At 38.6% G+C, this 24,746-nt stretch overlaps 1 protein-coding gene across 1 annotated transcript in view; it reads right to left on the bottom strand.

Annotated features, from left to right (window-relative positions):
* Positions 1 to 24,746, bottom strand: part of LOC110033596 (DNA mismatch repair protein MSH1, mitochondrial) — a 158,333-nt gene that overhangs the window by 30,330 nt on the left and 103,257 nt on the right. Inside the window, 4 exon segments of the mRNA XM_020737633.1 lie at positions 3,983 to 4,040; positions 9,200 to 9,343; positions 9,502 to 9,758; positions 12,933 to 13,139. Of these exon segments, the coding sequence (XP_020593292.1) occupies positions 3,983 to 4,040; positions 9,200 to 9,343; positions 9,502 to 9,758; positions 12,933 to 13,139 (666 nt within the window).

Here is a 24,746-nt window from a genome sequence, read left to right as displayed (position 1 = left end):
TCTCCCAAGAAAAACCCTAATTAGAAATAAGTAAATAGGAAATAAATAAAAAAAATAATAAATTTTGTTTAGGAGTAAGACGGGGCAGAATTCCACCCTTCCCATGTTTCGGCATTAACACGAATCACAAGAATTGTAGATTCCCACTTGCTTGCTTGTAAGGCATAGACGAGGCATAGCCGAGAACACGATAAAGCCATGTCCTCAACAAACAGGGCTTACATCATTCTCCCGGAGTAAGAGAGGCTTCATGTTCTTCTCTAGAAGCATCTGGAATCGATCTGCTACCAATATAACGAATTCATCACCTTGTTGTATCTGGACAATCCCACCACAAAACTAATGCTCATGTCCAACCAAAACAACTTTGCATCACTTATGTCCTTTCAAAGGCTGTCCGGATAGAATAAATAATTATCATTCTTTGTCACCATCAAAACTAGAACTGCATATAAATAGGCATTCCTATGAATGAGTCTAAAGCCATTAAATTTATAATGTAATTTTCTCACTCCTCATACTTGATTGGGTAAATTCAATAAAGAAGTCTGTCTGGGAAAAGCAAACCAGAAATGACATCCACGGTATGTTGAATCACTCTCTGTGTCAGCCAACTAGAAGGTAAATTGTCAGTAATACTATACAACATTGTCAACTGTTGTTAAATCTTTTTGCTATTGATTCTATGGGCTCACTATTTTCCAGGGCAATCAATGTTAATCTTGTTGTGATTCTCCCTTAGGCTCAAACTTGAATCAATAGCATCTCTCCCTAGCCTGTTGAAAGTTGACACTCCTCTTTGAAGTCTTTATTTTCTCCAGTGTTACTGTCTATTTCTACAATTGCTCTTTACTCAGTGAAATATATCACACTCAAGTTTAGGCAATTAGATGCCACATGTCTAAATTGTGACACTCAAAGCATTTACAGGCAGGGATGAATTTGGGAGTGTTGGTAGAGTCACCTTTTCTCCACTATGCATTAGTTTTATCTCAAGCGTGGTTAGCTTGAATGCTCCATTGGGTGTACTCTAACTGCCCGATCCAATGACTAAACCATGTCTAAAGGGTTGTGTGGATCTGATACTATTGTCTTGTCTCTCCACCTTCAACACTTGGGCGTGAACATCTTGTAATGTCTAATAAGCTTGTAACCGTATCACATTGCTAATGAATGTCTCAATTCCCTCAGATATCAAGCTATGATGTTCTCCTCGGGCTCCACCAGCACACACTTTAACATAAACTGCTCGAACTCAGCTGTGTGCTCCTCTATCGAGAGATCTTACTGTTGTAATTGATGAAGTCTTAAGAAGAAGTCATGCTTGTAAACTATTGGTAAGTACTTGCATTGCATCTCTCATTTAATCCTGAAACAAGTGGTGATTTTACTTTTCTCTTATCACCGTTAAAATCTTCAAGTTCTCCCACCACAAGAAAGCATTTTTCCAGAGCTTGATGGTGTCGATTTTAATAGTCGTGTCGGATAGACCTTCTACTCAATAACCCGTTTTCCTGTCTAGAGTCACTTGAATTCGTCTGGATCCATACGAACATCAAAATCTGGTAACCAAATCTTCACTCAAAAATATTGATTTTCAATTTGATATTCTATGTCAAATCTTCGCAGGATTGGTCTTTAATCACAAAAATCTATTTAGTGAAAAAAAATCCACTTCCAACTCTCTATCTAGCAAGTCACCATTGTGGTTATGGGTGATATCATCAAATTGTCTCCTTTCAATGGAGACAAGCCTCTAATGCATTTGTAAAATTTTCAATTACATATTCTCCATAATAACTTCTTGGACACCTCCCTAATAGGTGAAAAAAAATCACTTCTAACTCTCGATCTAGCGAGTCAACATTGTGGCTATGGGTGATCTCACCAGATCGTGACCTCTCAAAGGCGACAAGTTTGTTGCGGTTGGAAGATTTTTCACATCATATTATCCATAGTAACTTCTTGAATACCTCACCGAGGATTCCTCGTTGGTGACATGACGTCTTTTATCCTCTATCGAGTTTCCAACAGATGTAGAATTGCAAATCAAGATTGATTGGGGGCTTGGGTTTTACTGGTAGGTGTCAAGGTGAAATTTTAGTGGAGGTGGAAAAGTTGCATTTTGAAAATTTAGGGTTGGGGCTAGGAATGTTGGTATTATGATTTGGACATGGTGGATTTTCTTTTGAAATTTTGGTTTGGGATAAGAAAGACAAACCTAAAAAATTTAGGGCTTGTAAGGTACGATACTAGATGATACAGTTCTAGAGATCCTATAAGGTATTTAAAAAGCGTATTTCGAGAGGGTGTAGTCGTGGAATAACGAGGGAATGCAATATGGGAGTTTGATGGCGTTTGGAAGAGGATAAGCGTGGATTGACAACTATCCTTGCTAAAAATAGCGAACAAACGATGAATCGATAATGTACGGATGGTTAGACAACAAATTTGAAGCAAAAAAGAATGGTTGTTTATGTTGCAAATAAAAGGCAACAAATTGGATGATGAAGGAAGTCTCCAAATGTCCGAGAGATATCACCACTAATCATACCAGGCTACAGACACCGCCTGAAAGAAAACAAAAAATAAAAACAATTGGGAAAACCAAGAGAAAACATCTCCAAATAACATAAACAAAATCAATGTATAAGAAAAGAAGAACTACAAGATATAATAAATTATCTCAGAAAAAAAACCTAATTATAAATAAGTAAATAGGAAATAAGAAAGGGTAATAAATTATTATTTTGGTGCAAGGCGGGGCAAAATTCCACTTGTCCGATAATTTTGCGTTAACACGAATCACGAGAATCACAAATACCTGCTCGCTCGCTCATTCGACATATACAGAATCGCATGTCATTGTCCCACAAGAACAACCCTTGCATCATTGTTGGTTTTGAGATGTTGAAAGAGTAGTATGCAGCTGAGGAGGATTTCCAAAACATTTGGATGCGATGTGATGATAGGCCATACGAGTAGTATTATAGATTTGAGGCATATCTATTCATTCAGACTAGATTGTATAATTCTCAGATTTCGCTCGGAAGAGTATTTTACAGGAGTGTTATATGGGGTATGACATGACATTTTAGTAGTGACAAGAGCCTCTCCTTAGTGAAAAGAATTTTTATTGGTCCAGATTGACACGGGAAGTACAAAAGACAGTGCAGAGTACAATACTTGGCTAACACTCAAGGACAAAATACAGGGTGGTACACATTTTGGCATTGTCTTTCTGTGTCGAACTATATCTAGCTTATGTTAGCATGTGTTTGGTGAGTCAGAAGCCAATCTTTTATGAAATAAACTCAACAAAATTTTGAAAGTTTCACACATGCCAAGGGGTATTAACTTGATGTTGGTCTTTGTGCAACAGAAGCATTTAGGAGTATCCATGGTTCGTTGGATAAAACAATAGCATAACTCTACCTAGAGAATATAAAACTCACTATATTAATCTTTTCAGATAAACAAGCAGAAATTTTTAAACCATCAGAAAAAAAAATCTATTGGATAAAATACCATTCCTGTGAACTGATTTTAAGAAAATGATTCTACCATAATTAGCAATGTCATGCAAGGTATAACCAACTTAATCAGCGCAAGTTCAATATTTATCACTCATCTCTTTATCATTCAACAAAAATAGGGGAATTTAAATTAAGGTCTTGTTGTTGACGCCAATATATTTTTGAGTTTGTTGACTAAAAAGATAATAATTTTATATCAGCATAAAATGCTAATGGGATTTATAAAAGATAATAATGCTTGAAGAACAAGTATTTGCATGATTCTAATTGGCTGCTACAATGCGTATGCACATGCATATGCAAGGAAACTAGTCAGTCAGCACATGTGTATGGATGATGCAAAGCATATTTACATTTGTGAGAACAAGAATCATCCAAAATACCCAATAGATATCAAATATATCTTCTACAGATATTACAAGCATTGTTTCCAGATACCAAATTACCTCAGATTTGTAGCCTTCATATAGGCTAGGAAGTACCCATTTCCTCCTCAGACCCTCGCTGAAAGAAAAGGGAAAAAGTATAATCAAACAAAAGACTTTCAGTAAGCTAAATGTCTAAGGAATCAATATTCAATGTAAAAAACGAAAATAATAGATCAATTGTAAAAATAACAAAACCGTCTAGGTGATTTCTTTATTAACAGATGGACACAATAAAGATAGACACCTCATTTGAACCAAAGAAATAGAAAGAGAGTGAAGGGGAGGAAGGACTAGAGCGTGAGACAGACAGGAGACAAGGGAGTGGAAGCCATTCATGGTGAGTTCAAATTGTTTGATTGCAAGTGATCAACGCCGATTGTGTGTGTCCGTGAATGAAGCGTGAGTGTGGCATTGCTTGCCTGAAAGAGGAAGAATCCCCTACAAGATAAATGTTTAGAGGTGAGCGAACTGTTTGCATGTCCTATGCAAAGGAGAAGAGAAGGTGAAGCCTTGTGCGAACTCGAGAGAGGGAGATAATTCGCAGGGAGGTTCGCGTGCAGTAAAGAGGTGAGCTGAACAGCTTGGGAGAAAGAATCAAGAAATTAAAGACGAGAAATTGTATTTGGAGAAAGAAGAAGAAAGTTTGCGAAAATTGATAGGATCGTGAATTTTATAGAAGAAAGACAATCAAGAGAGTAAATAAGATAAGTCAATCAATTGCTTATATCAATTAAACTTTTAACCCGGAGTAATCAAAAGTACAGAGATACGTAGAAATTTGATAGATTACAAAAATAATAAAAAAAAGTTTTTGAAATCTTGTATTGATGCTTGAAATAACATCTTAAATTTATGGTTAGGTGAAATTGATCGAAAATCATATTTATATTGGCGAGAAAGAATGAAAAGGCTGAAAGAAAAAAAAAGTCGGTTAGGTTTACAGGATCATTTTATAAAGTGATATCAAGACAAGTAATTATTATTTTATATGCATTAAATTTATTAATTTTTATTTAAGGTTTTTGTTCTTCCATAAAAATGTTTCATTTATTTCATAAAGACTTAAAAGCATTTTTATGATTGAAATATAATAACTGAAAAGTGAAATGACTGTTTAAGGAATTACAATATTTCACCTTTTTGTTGATTAAAAAGTTTAATCAATGAATATAAATGACTGAAAGGAATTAAACATACTTTAAATGAAAAGTAAATAATTAAATCAATCAGGAGTTGTCCTCTTATGATACTAGCGGGGGACGTAGTTGCACCCATGCAAAAAAATGAAAAAGAAAATGAAAATATTTGTATCTTTATTAGTATAAATTTTTTACGGTGCTTCTGAGAAAACTTCTTAAAAGAAAAAGAAAAATATAAATAAGTAAAAATGATTTAGTAAATATTTTCACTTTAACTAAAAACATTAAATTGGCTTTAAAGATTAATCAACATGTTTATTTTGAAAATTCATAATTAAATATTCATTCAGTGCATATTAGAATGGTAACACTAAGTTGTTGTAAACTTAATATAATATTTAAATATTTCTCTCAGAAAAAGTTTTACTTGATTGATTTGACTGATAAGAGTGAGTTTATCTACAGAAGGAGATAAACTCTTGGAAATAGGTAGTAGACTGTTTAGTTTTGTTTCAAACCCATACGTATTTTTATCAGATGATGTTTATATGTCTAGTGGATTAGTGATTTTTTATATTATAAATTATTGTAGAATGCTAGACTGCTATTACTATTAGATTGTTATGTTACTACAATCCTTAGGTCTATTCTAATCATAATTACTCTAAATTCACTTTGAAGCAGAATTACATGCATTCAACAGACTCAACACTAAGGGTGTGTTTGGGGTAGCTTGTGCGTTTCAGTATAAGCTGCTTATCCTGAAAAGCGGCCTGCAAGCCGGCCACGGGGTTCAGCTTACAGCTTGAGTTTAGTGTAAAAACCCAAACGGAGTTTCGGATAAGCAAGCAGAATTACATGCATTCAACAGACTCAACACTAAGATACCCATCAAATGTCCAACCTTAACAAAACACTTAGTTGAACCTAGAACAGCTTATATGCATCCCAAACACGTCAAAATATAATTTTCACTACAAATACATTATAAAAAAATTTAGCATGTCCAATAGACGTTACAATGTGTCGTCATGACTAATAAAATATTTTTTGAAGTGTCATGCTATATATTTTAAAAATGATTAACATGGCTACAATAATTTCACTTATAGAATATTAATATGACTACGTTGATAGCACCGGCAAAATTTCTTTCCAACAAAGCAGCAATAACCATGTGTTCAACCACCATCGCCATACCTAGTACGACTACCAAGATCCCTTGTCGGAAGGGCAAACTGGAGTCAGAAACTTATTTGACTAGGACCATAATCAAACTAGTGCATGCAATGCAAATCTCAAAACAAATTCATAATTGAAAAAACCTGAACAAAATTTTAAAAGCTCTTGATCGCTAACTCGCTTGTTTATTCCAGTTAGTGAACAGGCTAATTAGACGTACAACAAGTAGCTCACTAAATACTTAATAAAATGCTCATTTAATGATGGTTTAATCTTGTAGTAACTTTTCTATATCCTATAGACACTAAAGATTATGCATATTATTAGAGACTTGTATTATGAAAATGTTAAAAAAATAACAAGACGTGTAGACATAAATGTTATCAGCAACTAACAAATTACACCGCTATTGATTAAAAATAAAAATTCAATTATGTTTGGTCATGAGGCTATATGCTTGAATTATTAAGCATCAATCAATCTTAAAGTTCGATAATAGCTCAAACTTAAAAATAAACTTAATAAGCAAGCCTTCAAGCTTAAATTAAACTCAATTAAAAAATAAATGAACAAGCTTCAAAAAACAGTACTTGGATCAACGCATGTCATTTACAGCTCTATTGGTGACCAGAAGTGCTCAAAAGAGCAATGTTGAGGATCCTAAAATCCATCATCATCAGACATTGTATAAGTTATCGTGAGATATGAACTTTAAGAAGAAATTGGTAAAAGAAACTGTTCATTCTATTTATAACAAACTATCAAGTAGGAAAGGTTCTATATTATAGATTCTCATCTCATTTATCCAGTAGCGTTATAGTGTTCTTGGATGGGTAAATCATGTAACTAGAAAAAAATATCAAACATAATGGATTTAGAAATGAAAGTTATTACTACTCTAAAACAATGTAAAACAAAGAAATTCTCATATCTTCTTGCAGTGACCAGAGATGAAGTTGAGAAATAGCATATTCAAGACCTCAAAGAAGGCAAAGTAAAAAAAATGCATATTTAAATGCTTAACTTTTTGAAAACATGATGTCGGGATGCCGAAACTGGTTCGGTAGGAGACTGCGAAATTGTGAGTCCCGCTACAGTCCCAAGCAGAATTCTACAATTCTATGGGATTGCGGCAAACCGTGCCCTCGTAGATGAAGGGACCATCTAGTGTTTGTGTAGCCATGGTCAACCTAGTATGAGATTGAAGGATATTTCAAAATTTATAAAATGAAATTTTGTCACCATGGATGGTGATTCCAGACCAGGATATCTCTCATTCGCATGTCAACTAGATTTTTCTCCTATTTCCTTATTCTAATTAGAATATTTACTATTAAAAGAATATTTAGGTGTGTTTTTCTGTTGTTTGGCAATTTTAGATATTGTGTTTTTGTTTTGGGAGGCTTTATTAACAATTTTATAGTCATCGGAGTGTTATATTCTTTCCTTTTGCAAGTAAAATTTCTATATCTTGCTCAGAAATAGGTTGTCGATCATTCTCGCCATCCATATCTCACTAATTTTTAATCCCCATCCAAATGTCCTTGACCTCTCAAATTAACCTTCCCTGGGCTGGGTGCTGGAGCATGTGAGCAGGTTGGGTCGCTGAAAGGGCTGGCAGCAGTGGGCTGGGTGCTGGAGAGGCTGGCAGCAGCAGTGGGCTGGTTGCTGGAGAGGCTGGCTGCAGCAGCAGATAGAAGAGGGGTGTGCACAGGTGTGATGGCAGCGAGCTGGGAATGCGGGAAAAGTCACCAACTTGGAGCAGATACAACAAGAACACCGCATGCCCTCGGATACAACCCTAACAGGGAGAACACACCAACAACAGGAACTCGGAAACGAAAACTGAACCCTAACACAAGGAGAAGACATATATAGCAGATAACTAGGAGGGTGAGGTCCCTCCTCTTAGGCAGCAACCTTAACTCAGTAATATGGGTCAGCCGGCCCCCCCTTTTCTTCACTGATCTGATCTGGTTGGATACAGCATCTTAGAACCTAAGAATTAAAACATTTAGAAGAGGTGACACAAGAAAGACTACAATAGGAAGCGGGGAAATGATAAGTGGAATGTATGAGGCAGTATTGCCAACGTAGAAGATAGTCATGGTGAATTGAGCATGCGAGGAGCATGTGAGCACAAGCATAAGAGCATAAAAATGAGCAGACACATGTGAGCAGCCTCATAGGCTTGCATGGTGATAGTGTGCAGCGAAGAAAGAAAAGAGGGCTTGAAAAGAGTTCTCCTTTGGGCATAGCACAGGTCTACAACTGCATATGGGAATTATGTTTGGGACTAGCAATGGGGTTGTGAGCGTTGAGCATGTGCAACTGAGCAATGCAAGAGTTGGATTGACTGTGGATTAGAGATAGGGGGAAGCTAAGGCTAGGATTACCCTGCTCTATTCCCATGTTAAATGATAAGAATATTATCTTACATGATGATAGAGACCCTTGTGTAAAATAGGAAAATGAATGCAAAACTTTGAATGGCAAGAAAATAAAAAATGTCCTCAAAGAAAAACGGAGACAATTTTAAGATGATCATGTTGATGCAAAATCCACTTAATTGAATTCAATTGCACAAAATTTGTATATTACACTCTGTAAGGCTACAGTGGAAGCAAATGGTTCTAAGATAAATCTGATTTGACAATGTTACCTGTGAAAGGAAGACAGTTTACGATATAAACAGTCACAAAGGCAGCATATTAATGTAATTCACTACCTACAACTTTAAGATTCTTTGCTTAGTTATTATTTACTCTCTTTTCTTTGATTTCCTAATGAATCTTCAATTCAGTAGCCAACCTTAAATCCTGCAGTTAAGGAAAGGCTGATAATTTCATGGAAATCATGTACTACATCTAATGACATAAAACCTTAAGACATCTTAAATATAGTGGAATTATACCTAACATGCGCAAAAAGTGCCTTTGCTATCACAAGCACCATGGAAGAGAAGACAAGAATATTTATTTTATCTTGCATTTCTGCAGAAAGATCTTTCAGAAGTTCCAGAACTTCAACCTTAGCCTTAGCACAAGCATGATGGTACCTACACCAGAGGAAGAATATTACTGTAATTATTAACCAAAGTAAAAAACAAAAATATATGCAAATAGCAGAAGTTTACACGGTTAAAAGTCATCATGATAAAAATGAGAAAATCAACAATTCAGAAGGAATAAATAGTTTAACAAAAAGCGACTTCACCTAAGTAATGCATCCTCAACCTTAGTAGTGGTATACCATTCTTCTCCCACCTTTCTCCTTTTTGAATCAACAGCAGGTCTGAGTTGCTTGATTTGTTCTTCCCCCAGGGTGTTAGCCCATACAGATGGCATGAAATGCCTTCCCTTAAACCAAACGGCTTCATGTTCTCTTGCATAGCATATTTCTCCCTTCGGACCTCCAAGAGGTGATACACTAGATTTTACTCTCTGAACTACTGGGATGAAGTCTTCCATCACCTGCAGAATCAGTGCAAAATTACCAACAATAGGACAATATTTATGATAGAAAGATAGTGAGCAGATGAATCCCCGGAGTAAAATATTAAAATAAAACAATTAAGTTTCTAAGAGTAATGTGTGAGCAGATGAATCGCCGGAGAAAAATATTGAAGATACTAGACCATAGTCCCGAAAAGACATTTTGAACCACGAATCATCATCATGGCTTATCCTATCTGATACTGTTTTAGGGCTCCTAAACAGTAACTTAGAGGTAGGTTTATAGGGGAGGTGATTGTGGAATTGTAAGGGAAAGGTAATATGCGAGTTTGACAGCATTTGGAGGGGGCTTTGTGGATAAGGTGGCTGTTGGACAGTAGCTTGGAGTCGAATGGCGGCTGTCGCACAAGCTGGAGGAAGAGCAATTTCCTCTGGAAACAGCAAGTAACAGTGAGATGGATGGCTGTCCAGCTGAAAACAGTAGGCCAGGCGGCATTAAGGTAATATACGGGTGGCAAGGGGGTTCCACCATCTATTTCTAAAGAAGATACAGGCACACCACTAGCAAAAGGAAATGATACAATACACTGGAGAGCAAAATTCAAAGAAAACACTTCTCAATTCATCCAATCAGAAAAATTGCATATCCAAACCGTAAAATAACAAATGTCTCCTCAAAGGAAATACTTAATTAGAAACTAAAAAAATAGGAAAGAACTAAAAAAAAAAAAGAAACTTGCTCAAGAAATAAAAGAAATAAAAAAAAGATTTTACAACCAACTAGAATCCCACGACCTGTGGCCCGTCCATTTTCACGGGATTGTGGAATCCCATAGTTCAAGATAGAAAGATAGTGTATCCCCGTGATTCAGAATTTCAGGATTGGCAATCCCCCAATGCCATAGATTCTCCCGCACCATTCTCCCAAGCTATTCTTTTGACTCGGTTGCCAAATCCTCGGAGCTTTTTGCCACTCTCCGGGAAGATAGGGCTGCCTTTGCACAAATCTGAGGACTTATTTTTGCACTATTTCGTACTTCTTTTTACATTTAAAACAATATGCACATCCTACACGGAAGGACTTGGATCTCATTGTAGGATATTCTTTCCCACAAAGCACCTACAAAGATTTTCAACACTGTGGTTCATGCTCCTGCTGACTATCTATCAGTAAGTGCGCTGTTGAACTAAACTGGAAAATAACACCCAAATACATAATATGGCATTCAAGAAATAGCTCAAGACATTCTCATCTCTTACATATTGGACCTCCATCAGTAGTGATAACTTAGAAGGTAGATTATATGACTAAAAAATCTTGAAATTCTCATATCCGAGATTTCCATATGTCTGGTGTCGGTTGCTCCAACTCATTGCTCACTTGGACAACCAATGTCAGTCTTGTTGATGCTCTAACTGCTGTAAACAGGTGGTTCGTGACACCACATACTCAAACTCTATATGCACGTCCATTACCTTGGACTTATTATCTTCTTGGACAAGCAATACTAATCCCATTGAAGTCTCTTTCATGAGCTCAGCTTAAATTACTAGCATCTCTCTCGTTGACGGCAAGCTGGTATTTCTATCCAATCTCCTTTGGGTTTCATTCTTTGCCTCCTCCACAATACCCTGCTCAGTAAAAGACAACATTCTCCTATTTAGACAAACTAAGGTAATGTGTCCAAACTCATGAAACTTGAAATACTGCCTGATTGGGATTGATTTGAGTGTTGACAAGCTTCATATTTTCTCTACTCTGGATTAACTTCTCGGGTGGTGATTGTTTGGGTGATCCATTGGGTGTATTTTCCTTGTCTGATCATGGAGTTGAAGTCTTCTTGTACGGTTTGTTGATCCATTGCGGTTTCTTAGTGACATTTCTCCACCTTCAAAGCTAAAGTCTACACATCTAATAGGGACCGATATGACCGTAATTGAACCACATTATTGATAGATGACCTCAGTCCTCCAAAATATGTTGCCACTATGTGTTCCTTGGTTCTACCAACTCACATTTTAGTATAAATTGATCAAAGTTGGTTGTATACATAACCACGTAAGTGTCTAACACAGATCGTGGAGCTTTATGAATATGTCCTGATAGTAATGTGAGGGAAAGTATTTGTTGTGCATCTTCATTTTAATCTTGGACCATGTAATGATCATACCCTTTCCATCTTGTTGTCGAACACGCTTTAAGTTCTCCGACCATAATGATGCATTTTTCCTATGCTTGATGACTGCCAATTTAATTCTCTTATCAAGAGGAACATCATTTTACTCAAAAATTCACCCCAATGTTTGAAGCCACTCGATAAAATCATTTGGATCCATGCGGCCATCAATATCTAATAAATCCAAAAATTATCTTCGGGCCTTCAATATGGGCGTAATACATTACAACTGTATTTGGGATACGATGTTTACAAGCAGGAGTCACCGGCAGTAAGAGGTTGACAACACAAGAAGGGATGGCCGACAATGATCAACATTAGCCGACAATCGATTATGGTCGGCAGCTACGGAGGCCGAAATTCATCATCAGGCCTTCAGTCTAGAACAAGCTCTTGAATTCCTCTTCTTCAACATTCCCCTCAAATGAAAAGAGGGTGTCAATTTATAACCTCTAGGATAGGAGTATTTTCGTCTTCTGGTGAATAACTTTTAGAGCCATATTGATTCCCATTCATCTTAAGGAGTGTTTTTAAGGATTTTAGTGCCTTAAGGACCTCAAAATTCAGTGAACTTAGGCTCATTGAATTCCTTTCGTTGAAGCGTTCAATTAAACAATAAATATGTAAAATTTAGAGTATGTTTGACCAATCAATTGACATTTGAAAACCATCAATTATGCTCCAATCACTTGATCTGGGCTTGATTGGACCCAAATCAAACCAAATTTGGTATCATTGGCTTTGTCTTATCAATATAGTCAGTTTGACCATAAACGTACTAAAAATGAGGCCTTGCTGATTTTGAATTTGAATTGGAATGTTTATTGCTAAAAGTGCATCGAGATTTGTTCTAGAGGATAAAAATTTATTAATGATGAATTAATGAAAATAGGTGTTATATACCATATATTGTATTCATGAGGAAAATGCAAAAATGTGATTAAATCCAAAAAAGAAAGTAGTTAAAATATAAGAAGCGTGATAAAAGCAGTACAAAAGATGGTCAGAAACAAACAGCAATGGAAAGCAACTCAGCAGCCCTGTCAACATTTCCAAAAGCCTCCTCTACATGGATTCTCTTCACGCGACCTTTCCATGAAGATTCCATATCATAGAAGAAATCAGATGGGATGTCAGCAAAGGAGCTTATCTCCTGACCTTGTTCTCCACCAAGCGAAATCATTTCACCAATTCTCTGGGAAACTAAACCACATTCCTCCACCTAAAATAACGGAAAAATGACATTAAATAAAAACAATTAAAGCAGAAAATACTAGATATAACTGCTTTGGATACTCACAAAGAAAGTAGAATGATAGCAAGAAGTTAACATTGAAGTGAAGGAGACACAGTGAAAGCATGACACAAATGCAAAAAGTGACTCAATTTTCATAGTCTTTAGATGCAAGGAATGAGGAGAAGAAACACAAACTCAAGCCTAAAAGTGACTTAGCAAGCTTAACAACTGTAACAAATTCATGAATACATATAATTTTTTAATAAGTTGTAGCATCATAGAATAAGGGATAAAAAAACAGATGCGAATGTTTTAAAGCATATAACCTCCTAAAAGAATAAAGATTCCTGACACTCTTTCTCCTGATTAAACAGCTGTGGAAGCATGTGCATTGGATCCTTTAAATGAGAATAAAAAAAAGATCACTAAGAGCTTTCAGATATCACTTTTAAAGCTAAAGAAGATCTACAATGCAATTTTAGTTCCACCAACTCATTCATAAGTTAGGCTTTAATTTTTAAGTACAATATAGCCTGGAAATAAGAAAGCAGATTCAGAACAACTACCAATTACCTCTAAAAGAATTTTTTAATAATTAAAATAAGTTCCTCAAAGAAGTCTGCAGAAGCAACATGTCCACAAGCAGAACACATCTCTTTTAATTTATTATAGAAATCTATCCAAAACCAAGGCCTATTCCTTTCAAGGAACGGAGGATTACGATCACAACAAAGCAAAATTAATAAGAAACATAAATTCACTAATTTCACGAAGTATGTGAGCTTTTTTCGAGCTTTTATTTTCTTTTAAATGTCCTTCAAGTTTTTAAACGGTCATCTAAATCAATCAGATAAATCTTAGGGACAAGTTTAAATGGATTTCTGAGATGGCTCAGTTATGCTGAACTTCTAGTTAAATCAGATCAAATCATTTTTGGCTAAACAAAAAAGTTCTCAAAATCACGCAATTTATATCAAATGTTAAAGAAAATGTGCAATATCTACTGCCAAAGATTGAGCTCTTGTTATATGATGGCAAAAAGGGTTGAAAATTCAAGCTTTCTATCTTCACTACCCCAAGCTGTCTTACAAAATAACTACTTTTGCAACCATTCTCCATGCATTTCAAACAAACAAAGACCAGTGAAATTATTTTTTGTAGTTTATGCAGCTAATTTAGCTCCAAGCTTGTCCACGCCCTGATCAAAATAAGCAGCACCTATGAGAAGTTAAACTAAAGTTTTGAGGACATATCAGAAAAAAACATATAAAAAACAGATAACAATTACATCCTTGAGATCCTGTTGTTCTGATTCTCCATAGTGCATTAAAGACTTACTAACACCGTTCTAGTGTTCTCAAATAGTGTTTGGGGATCTAAGTGAGCTACGGACCTCAAGGAGGTTCCACCTGCTCTTGATCAAGATACTGGCTCACCACTTGGACTAGAGGGCTAAAACTCTACAAATAGAATTAAGTTATAGAAAAAATCTCCAATAAACACAAATCAAAGTAAAAATGTCCAAACCAAGTTTTAAAACAAAATGCTCATACTTGAACATAAATTCAAACCCAAGTAAATCAAAATAAAGCAATAGGGGCCCACAAAGCCATCACTAATCAAAAGGAAAGATTTTTCCCACTACTGGACCACGCAAAAAAGAAAAACCCATCCCACACCCATTTCAAAAAGACGAGTTGCTCCTATCCCTAGGTAGAAGAGATTTTTTCTTCTCTAAAAGCTTTTGAATTCTCATAGTACGATGAAAATTAAGAAATATTAAAGATAAGCAAAATATTGTAGTTACCCGATAGATCAACTTTGTATGACTCATCATTAACGTTCTTGACGCTTATGAATGAAATATCAACTCTAGATTTGAGCTTCCCAAATGACCCCACAACAAACCTTTCTTTCAATTTGATCTATGCCACATCATCCTTTTTAAAGATTAGCTTTTCTAGACTTGTTAAGCTGCTTCTGACACTTGGTGTTCTGCTTGCCAATTTCTTTCATATCCTGGTTATGTAGAATTTGAATATATTGGACTATGGTTTATGCATCAGTACTAAGCTCAGTAGAAAAAAAAATATTGGCACTAATCCAATTATATGAGAGGGTTCCACCCATATACAATTTCAATGGGCCACAAATTGTGGATTCACTAGTGGACCTATTGTAAAAAAATTCAACCTATGGAAGAAGCAAAATCCCATTGTTAAATGTTTTTAACTATAAAATGCTTGATAAAAATAAAAAATTATGATTCATCGTATCTTCATACCAATTTGTCAGCGGATGCACTACTGAACTGAATTGAAATTTTGTACCCAATTTACCTTATAATGTTCCAAAAATTTTACTCATAATCTTCACATATCGAATTGAAGTGATGGCCTTAAGCATACCATGAAGATGAATTATCTCTCTGAAGTATAAATTTGCAATGTATGTGACATGTGATCTTATGGTAAGATGCAAAATGTATCATCTTTGAGAAGCGGTCTACACCACCATAATAGAGTCGTTGCTTCGTTATGTCTGGAGCAACCTGCAACAAAATCTATACACACATCTTTTCAATGAACAATTATCAGAGTATAGAGACCTGTATTCTTCTCTTAAGTCATAGCTAAAAAACATACCATATTAAAACCACGCGAATGCTTCTGGAATGTCGATGTCACCTAGGGAAGACATTCATTTCGCTACGGCTTCGCGAGCGGACTAAAATGCGAGAATTATCGCTCTGTGCCCGATCATCGAAAAAGTGATCCAAACGACCCCAGACGACGAAACGGACTGCGAGATTGTGTTCAGAACGTCGATTTTACCTTAAGGGAGATTCATTTCACTATGAGACCATGTTCAGGAAAGAATGCGCGTTGATAGTTATAATAATATTATTATTATTATATAATAATAATCAAATAATATTAATAATAAAAAAACTATCTAAAATCCTATCTCTAGCTCAAGCGCATGCCACTCTCTCTCTCCCTTATCTATCTCTTCCACTGGCACCTGCTCCCTCTCTCTCGAGCCGCGAACCTGCTTCCCTTCTCTCTAGCGCTCTTCGCCGAAGCTACTCTCCTTGGTTGTTGAAGAAGCAGCCCAAGCTCCCTTAATCGGATTTCTTGAAGAAGCAGCCCAAGCTCCCTCTCCCTTGGTTGTTCCTCCGCTTCGTTGGCCGTCCACGCCTCCAAATGTCGGCGAAACCCACGACACCTCCTTCCTTTCGGTAGGCCACGCGTCGAGCTTCCTCGCCGACATATCCCTAGAGCCGCCTCTTCCTCCTCGTCGGCCTTTTGCCTTGTCGACGTCATATTTACGTTGGAGTAAATAAGTGAGGAGAGCTTCATATTCTAGGCTCTCCTCCGCTCCCGGTGCGCACCACCGGCGAGCTAACTTTCTCCACGTCGTTGTCCTACCTTCCCGGCGAACGGAAACTTCGCCGGAGCGATCCACCGTCGACGGACAGCGAAGGTGTTGCTGTTCAGGGGGGTGTGGACGTCTCCACCTCTCGGGTAAAGCCTCGACAAACTCTTCTTCCCGCAGGCATCCTCGTGGGTTCCCCTCTTTCGTCGACGTTGAGCGACCCTTCTCGAAGGTATACGTGCTGGTCTCATTTTCGTATATTGCGATATTTATTTTGTATACTTTGCATACCTCTTGCCCTCACTAGCACTTGCTCGTTTATGTATTTCATTGTGATGTACGTCGGTGCATGGACCGAATGCCGACAGCTTGGAGCAAGGAAAGAGAACACGTCCGCAACCGTCGCGGATGTGAGATTTCTCAGAAACTTCTAGTCAACCTTAGCGTTAGTGGTGTCTAGGCGTGTGTGTTCGATTGCCCACACGGGGTGCGTGAGCCGGCATAAGCCGGCGCGACGACGTGCCTGTATGATTGATCGTTGATTTACCTAAAGGGAGTCGTAGGGTAAGAATCACATGCGTTGGCCACTCCTTTTCGAAGCCGAGCAATTCCCCATGTCGTGAGCCTTAGGTCTTGATCCTCGCGGGTTGAAATCTCAATTTTCCACAGTTTTGGCGATCATATTTTGCCTTGGAGGGATTAGTTGAGTTCGATCTTAGAGGACGGAAAAAGCTTTGTAGCTAGTCCATCCTATAAGATGGTGGGTGTTCGTAGAGCAGAAAAAGCTTTGTAGCTAGTCCGCCCAAAGAACGATGACGAGTTTCCCCTCGGAGAAATCAGAGGGGGGAGCTCTCCACATTGCCACACCAAAGTCGGAGGCGGAGATGCCGCATATCCAAGTGTCCAAACCTTAGGTTTCCCAGGTGAGGTCGCTAGCACGAGTCTGGTTGACTATCTGTATGTTTGCTTGCTTTGAATTGCACTGCATTTTGCATGGAGCATACGAGCACTTCACTTCGCTCCGACCGATCACCCCGGCCTCGCGGGCAATTCAATTCGCTCCGATTGTTTGCCCCGGCCTGGCGGGCACTTCACTTCGCTCCGACTGTTCGCCTCGGCCCAGTGAGCATCTCACTTCGCTCCGACCGGCCACCCCAATCCGGTGAGCATCTCACTTCGCTCCGATCGGCAGCCCCGACCCGGCGAGCATCTCACTTTGATTCGATCTGTCGCACCGGCCCGGTCAACCGTGCACTTTAGTTCGACCGGTCACCACGGCCCGATCAACCAACCACTTGCACCACTGCACCTTGTGAATGTACATATGCAAGTTTATTTGCAGGTTCACTTACCTATATTGCATATCCTCGGGTCACTGCCGTCTCGGCACACCTCTTCGGGCCACTGACGCCACGACACGCTCATCCCTTTTGGTCACTGTCGCCTCAGCACACCTTCCTGTACGTCCATCTCTTTTGGTCATTGTTGGCTCGGCACACCTTCGAGTCGTTGTCGCCACGACACGCCCATCACTTTTGGTCACTACAACCTCAACACATTTCTTCGGGCCGCTGCAGTCACGGCATGCTCTTCCCTTTAGTAACTACCGGCTCGACACACCTTTTCCAGGTCGTTGCCGTCACGACACACCCATCTTTTTTGGTCACTGCCGCCTTGACACACCTTCCCTGGGCCACTGCCTCCACGGCAAGCCCATCTTCACTGTCGCCACGGCACACCCGTTTGTTCAGGTCGCTGCCTCCACTGTATGCCCATCTTTTCCTAACTCACTGCCCCATGGTACACTCATCACTTTTGTCACATGACTGTCTGCACTTGCATTTGCATGTTTGTATGGATAGTGAGCCAAACTAGTTAGGAGAGTGACCCAATGTCGGTCGCGATATTTTAACGAGAGTTGATTGTTGGGTTGATCCCTGAGCAATGAGAGTCACGCCACAGGGATTGACACGAGTATGACTATACTAAAGATCCAATAGATCTAACTTGTGTCAACCCTCTTTGTGACGCTCTTTAAAGCCTTCAAATCTTTAAGACGGGGCCAGCATGGCGACCTCGTCAAAGTCATATTGTATCAGGAGACTTACTCCTTGCACTTAGGCACTAGGTTATGACACTTTTCATTAGATGGTGCTAGGCTGGGACGTAGGTTGTAGGTAGTCTTTTTTTATGCCTGAAAATTGTTCTTTGCTGGATTTGTTGCCCTAGCCATATATCATTTTTTTTGCATTGTGTTTGTAGTGTGACTGCATACTACATATGTATGGTAGTGTGTTAGGACGTTTTTCTACAGGGAGTCGTGCCTCTATGTGCACACATAGGTTCCGCTGTGGGGGAGCAAGTAATGATTTCTAACAATTTGCTTCCAAGTATTATTTAGCTCCCTCCACTTATAAGGCATGGCTCATACGTTTTATGCATATGGGCTTTCCCGCTAACACTGGTTTTCATGCAAAATTAAGTATTTTCTTTTCTTATGTACTTTTTAGAGTCTGGGAGAGTCTTGTAGCAGAAATAAAATACGAGCACGGGTTTCGAGACATTTGGCGCGAGAACTGTGTGGAGGGGACCAAGAGCAGATGCTCGTGTCTCGTATCTTAATTCTGCATTTTTACATTGATTTATAAAATTATGACCGGGCATGTGCGGAGTCCAACTGCCTTTTTTTTTTTTTACATTGATTTATAAAATTATGACCGGGCATGTATATGCGGAGTCCAACTGCCTTTTTTTTTATTTTGGGATATGTTGTCGACCCAGCGACATCGACTTTTCTTATTATTTTGATTCGGCTAGTTTTTTTTTTCATATTGCATGAGTCAATGTTGAATATTTTCAGTGTTTCTCCCTGCGATTTGTCTTGGAATCACGATGCAATATAAACTCATTAGGAATTAAATTCCAAATTTTTCTACATAAAAATCCTAAATAAAATATTCAAGATAATTAAAATTTAGGATTAAAATATTCATGATTTTAAAAAGCTGCACTTTTATTTTCTACATATACTAATAGGGCATCCACAATACTTAAGGACTGTTCTAGATGACTGCATTCATATTTTCATGCCCCGAAGAGAAGTCCCCGTGCTTCTCCAACCTGACTGACCCAGCATATTTTTTTACATAGGGGGTTGTTCAGTGCGCCTTAGGTGTGAGAAGGTTCTCCCGACCCAGACGGGGTGTTTGTCCTTTTGTTTGGATCGTTTACAGCTATGTAGCTAAACCTCTCATTCTCTTCTTTCCTGAGGCATCCCCGTCACTTCGACGGGTATAAGTCTCACATCTTGGAGCTCCAGCCTATAGTCATTGAATTGAGTTTTCTTCCTCTGACCTTAGGGCTACCGAGATTCCCATGGATGACTCAATTCACGAATTGCTGACCGAAGATCTCAGGACATGTTGGGTCGACTACCTTCACAACCGGGTAGACTTAGGTTCTTAATAGTTGTGTATAACGGGTCCGCGGTACCCCGACCCAGTTACCTCTACCTTTTTAGGATCACTATCTTTCCTGTTGTTGGGCCCTTTTAAGCCCTATCACTCTATGACTTTGTTGATATCACCTTGAAGCCCGATACTGATTTGACGGCCCGATGCTGATGAGCTGCCGCCCACTTGGGATACGACGATTTGTCCTCTGCCCTTATGGCCCGTACGTGCTTTGACGTGATGAGATATCGATGTCAAGATGATTTAAATTATTCCGTGAGCTCCGTATGCCGATGAGCCACTACTCATTTGGGATATAAGAGACTCACTCTCTGCCCGATGGCTTAACATGAGCTTTGAAGCATTGGGACTTTCCCACACATAAAGTACCAATTGCCCCAGATTCACCATAATACAAACAAAACTCCTATCGAGAGTATTCTTGGGTATCACCCAAGAAGTAATTAACCAAGTGGGACATGTCCCCTTTGGAGTGCTCTTGACCCCAGAACAAACACCTGCACCATACTCTCTGGTTTTGGGTAGTTTACGTAGGTATTCTTTCGCGGATATTGGTTTAAGGTGTTTTCGCCCGATCTTGTTTGGGCGGACACTCTTAATCTTAACCTATCCTCTTAACCTATCCTTGCGAGGTTTACTGCACGTAGACTTTCTACGTTTTACTTTTTCTCTTATTTTTCATTTGCGAGGTTTACTGCACGTAGACTTTCTACGTTTTGCTTTTTCTCTTATTTTTCATTTTGTCGTATATGCCTTCTTATTCGGTTCCTCTCCTCTTCGAATCAGTGATTTAATTTGGGAAGAAGATTTATTCGAATGGGGGAAGTATACGACGATCGACAAGCTGGAACCAATAGTCATTTGAAATGCTAAATTATTCATAAGGTCCATCTTGACCGCAAACTCAAATCTCCAGAAAATCCTAGTCAACAACATATGCATCATTCAAAACCTCAAAGTCAATACCTTCTACTGCATAGTAGATATCGATAAATGGTGACACCCCAACTCATCAACTCCCTTATTCTAACTCTCATCTTATGCATGAGCACAAAATAAAGGGAAGAATAAAACTCAACGACATGTCTACCTTCAACTTACTCTAATAGTTCAAGAATCTTAAGGTCTTGTAATCAATGTAGAATGTAAGCTCACTGACCCATAAATAGTGACAAAAATTTATATTTAAGTTGAGCCCAAATCACAATATGGAGAGCAAACAATATTACTGCAATCAAATAGAGGTAACAATCAGAGACACTTGAAACTAGGAAATAACAAAAACTCAACATGAGCTCAACTAGGGCTGAGGACGAGGGAAGCGGTGCGCGGTTTAGGGAAAAATAGTAACTAAAGCGGGTTGGGTGTAGACAACGAGACCTTTAGCGTAGTGTAGGCAACAAAAAGGTTGCAACAGTAAGTGGGAGGTGGCTGAAAGGGACAACAACTTGGAGGTGATTGGAAGAGGGTTGCAGCAAACTGATAGCTGGAGGGCCAACAACAAAGCTAGAGACGGACGGTCGGGCTGGTAATGGTCGGATGAAGTAAGACAAAAAAAAAGATTGTTTTCTTGGTGGTAGCAGCAACCGCGACAACGACAACAATGGAGGAGGGTTGTAGAGGAAGTGGGAAGGTCGAGGATAATCACCATCTCAGACGATATACAACCCAAGCACCACCCATTGTCGAATATAGTGTTAGAAGAGAAAACTTAAGCGTTGTGGCTTTCCTGGCAGAATACACAAAAAAACATTCTACTAAAACAACAGAAAACAAATATATAGCCTAGGATAACTTAAGATTTAAGATCCACCCCCCCCCCTTTTGGGCGGCAAATCTTGTGAAAGTTACGATCGGCCGACCACTTGGACCGAAAGTCCAATCCAAAGGAAAGAAAGAGTTGCCAGTCCAATAATCTTGTCGTAAGAACCCCTATTATTTGGTCAAAGAGTCCCGCAACAGGTGACTTTCGCATTAGTCTCCTGGGTTTAGATAACTTCAATCTTATCCGTCAAAGCTTTGTTTCCTCAAAGTATAGAGTCAAGTTCGCCACATTGAAAGTAGAGAAGCTAGTGTAACCTCACAAGGCAGAAAGATCGACTGCTGCCCTAAAAGTACCTAGATACCACTGTAATCAACAGTGTCCTCAAAACCCCTGAGGAGTTTACCCCACTTGCGAGCATCCATCCATATAGATCCAACCACAGCTTTGTTTCCTCAAAGTATAGAGTCAAGTTCGCCATGCAGGTACGTGAGAAGCTAGTGTAACCTCACAAGGCAGAAAGATCGACTGCTGCCCTAAAAGTACCTAGATACCACTGTAATCAACAGTGTCCTCAAAACCCCTGAGGAGTTTACCCCACTTGCGAGCATCCATCCATATAGATCCAACCACATAAGAGGTACGCTGTTGAACTGAACTTGAATTTCATGCTAAGGGTGCCATGCAGATTCTCCCACAGGTAGCTCCAGATTGAGTAATCCCTCTCCAACGTGATATAATAAATTGAACTACCTCTATGAGGGGGGATCCATAATGTATCGATCATGATATTATGAAATGATGTTGATTGTGACTGCCTCATGTTTGGAATCAGTGCCTCCATGTTGTTATCCTTTATCATCACAAAAAATGATATGACTGCCAGTTCTCAACTGCCAAGAGCACCTACAGTCATATATTCTGCAAAAGTAGGACTGTGTTTGTCATCTTTGGTGAAGTAGGCTCTTCTGAATCCATCGTGTTGAGTTTGATGATCGAACTGCTAGTTACCCCAATAAAAGGTGGCAGAGATCCATGGGCTTTATGTCACACCAAACCTAATCCAACAACTGGTTTTCAATAAAAAAACTCCACAAAACACCTCCTGTCAATATTAACCCTATTCTCATTCTTCAACCAAGTCAGGAAATATGACCAGGAATTTATCTCGGTCTTGAGACTCAAATTTGTGCCCCATATATGTGGATATCATGTTCTTATTGCTCCCTCCTTTTCACAGTACAACGGCTGTAGAATATGTTGTAGTAAAGCCACTGCTGCTCACTTGTATCGTCAGTCTGTAAAACCCTCCAAACCAACAACATCTTGCCTTTATCCAGTGGGATCTGGTACTCATCATGTTCTTCAGCTACCTCTAGTTTGCTCACTTCCTCCACTTCCCCTTCTCAAAGAAAAACAACTTGGCTTGTCGAGCAACAAGAAGCGATATGTCCAAAACAATGGCATCTGAAGCACTTCTTGGTTGGGACGTTAGTTGGGCGTGCTACTCTTCTCAAACTTTTTCTCACAAAGAATGGCTCTAACTTGTTCCTGACCAGTCTGCTCCACTTCTAGAGGCGTGCTCCTTCTAAAGTCTCTAACTGTGAGTGGTTGTTTGATTGGTGATGGTTGTAAGCTCCGCTTCTATTGCCTCTTCACTTTCAGCGTTAAGATCTGCAAATCCTTCAATATCCAATGGGGTTGCAACTAGACCATGTTATTGATTGCGGGCATGAGGTCATCCAAATATTATATTATGAACTTAACTGCAAAAATTATATTATGAACTCCACTGATAGCTCCTACTGCATACAGTGGAGCTTGAAAATATCCAAGTGATAGTGCGAGAGTAGGTACTATCATAGAATCACTTCTTAATTCTCCCAAGAAGTGATTTTATCTCATCCTTCTCTCTGTATCTCCCTCTTCACGTTCTCCCACCAGAAAGAACATTCTTCTTCAACTTGATGATAACAAGCTTCACTCTTCTATCATCGGGCACCTCCTTGTATTCAAAGAACCACTTAACAGACTGTATCCACTCAAAGAAATCATCTGAACCATTTCCTCCTCGAAACTCGGTAGGTTAATCTTTATCCTCCAATATGTGCATCACCTTTGTTCTTCTAGCAGGCACTCCATCTTTATATCCTCTAATAGGCATCTAATCTTTGTATTCTCCCGCAGTCACCTCATATCTAAGCCTCTGCTGATACTGTACTCCAAAGCATTGCGGTCTATTTTGTTTTCAAATTGAATCATTCAAATAGAAGGAATTCAAGTGTTCTTCTTGCCACTACATAATTTTCTAATGTATTTCATGAAGAATTACCAGATTAGCCGCCAAAAAAAGAAGTTGAATTTGGTATTGATATGCAATCGGGATCATTTGCAATATTAAAATCTCCTTACAGGATGATTCCAAAGGAATTATAGGAACTAAAATGTCAGCTGCAATAACTGATAGATAAGGGTCTTATTAAACCAAGCAATTCACCGTGAAGTACTCCAATATTGCTCGTCAAGATGAAGGATGGATCCATGCGGTAATATAATGATTATAGAGAGTTGAACGATGGTGACAATCAAGAACAAATATCTTTTTCCTAGGATTGATGATTAATTTGATCAGTTAGAAAGTGCAACTGTATTTTCCCGAATTGATCTAAAATCGGAATATCATCAGGTTAGAGTCAAAGAGACGGATATAACTAAAACAACTTTTGGAATCAGATATGGTCATTACGAATTCATAGTTATGTCTCTGGTTTAACTAATGCTCCTGCAATTTTAATGGCCTGGTGAATCGAATTTTCAAGTCGTATGTGGAACAGTTTGTTATTATTTTCATTGAAGATATTTTACTTTATTCAAGAACTGAGAATGATCATGCTAAGTATTTGAAGACTGTACTAAGCTCTTGAGGCAAAATAAGCTATATGAAAAATTTTTCAAATGTGAATTTTGGCTAGGTTGGTA

This window comes from Phalaenopsis equestris, unplaced genomic scaffold, assembly GCF_001263595.1.
Source record: "Phalaenopsis equestris unplaced genomic scaffold, ASM126359v1 Scaffold001231, whole genome shotgun sequence".
Lineage (NCBI taxonomy): Eukaryota > Viridiplantae > Streptophyta > Magnoliopsida > Asparagales > Orchidaceae > Phalaenopsis > Phalaenopsis equestris.
This window is presented reverse-complemented; position numbering and strand designations above follow the sequence as displayed.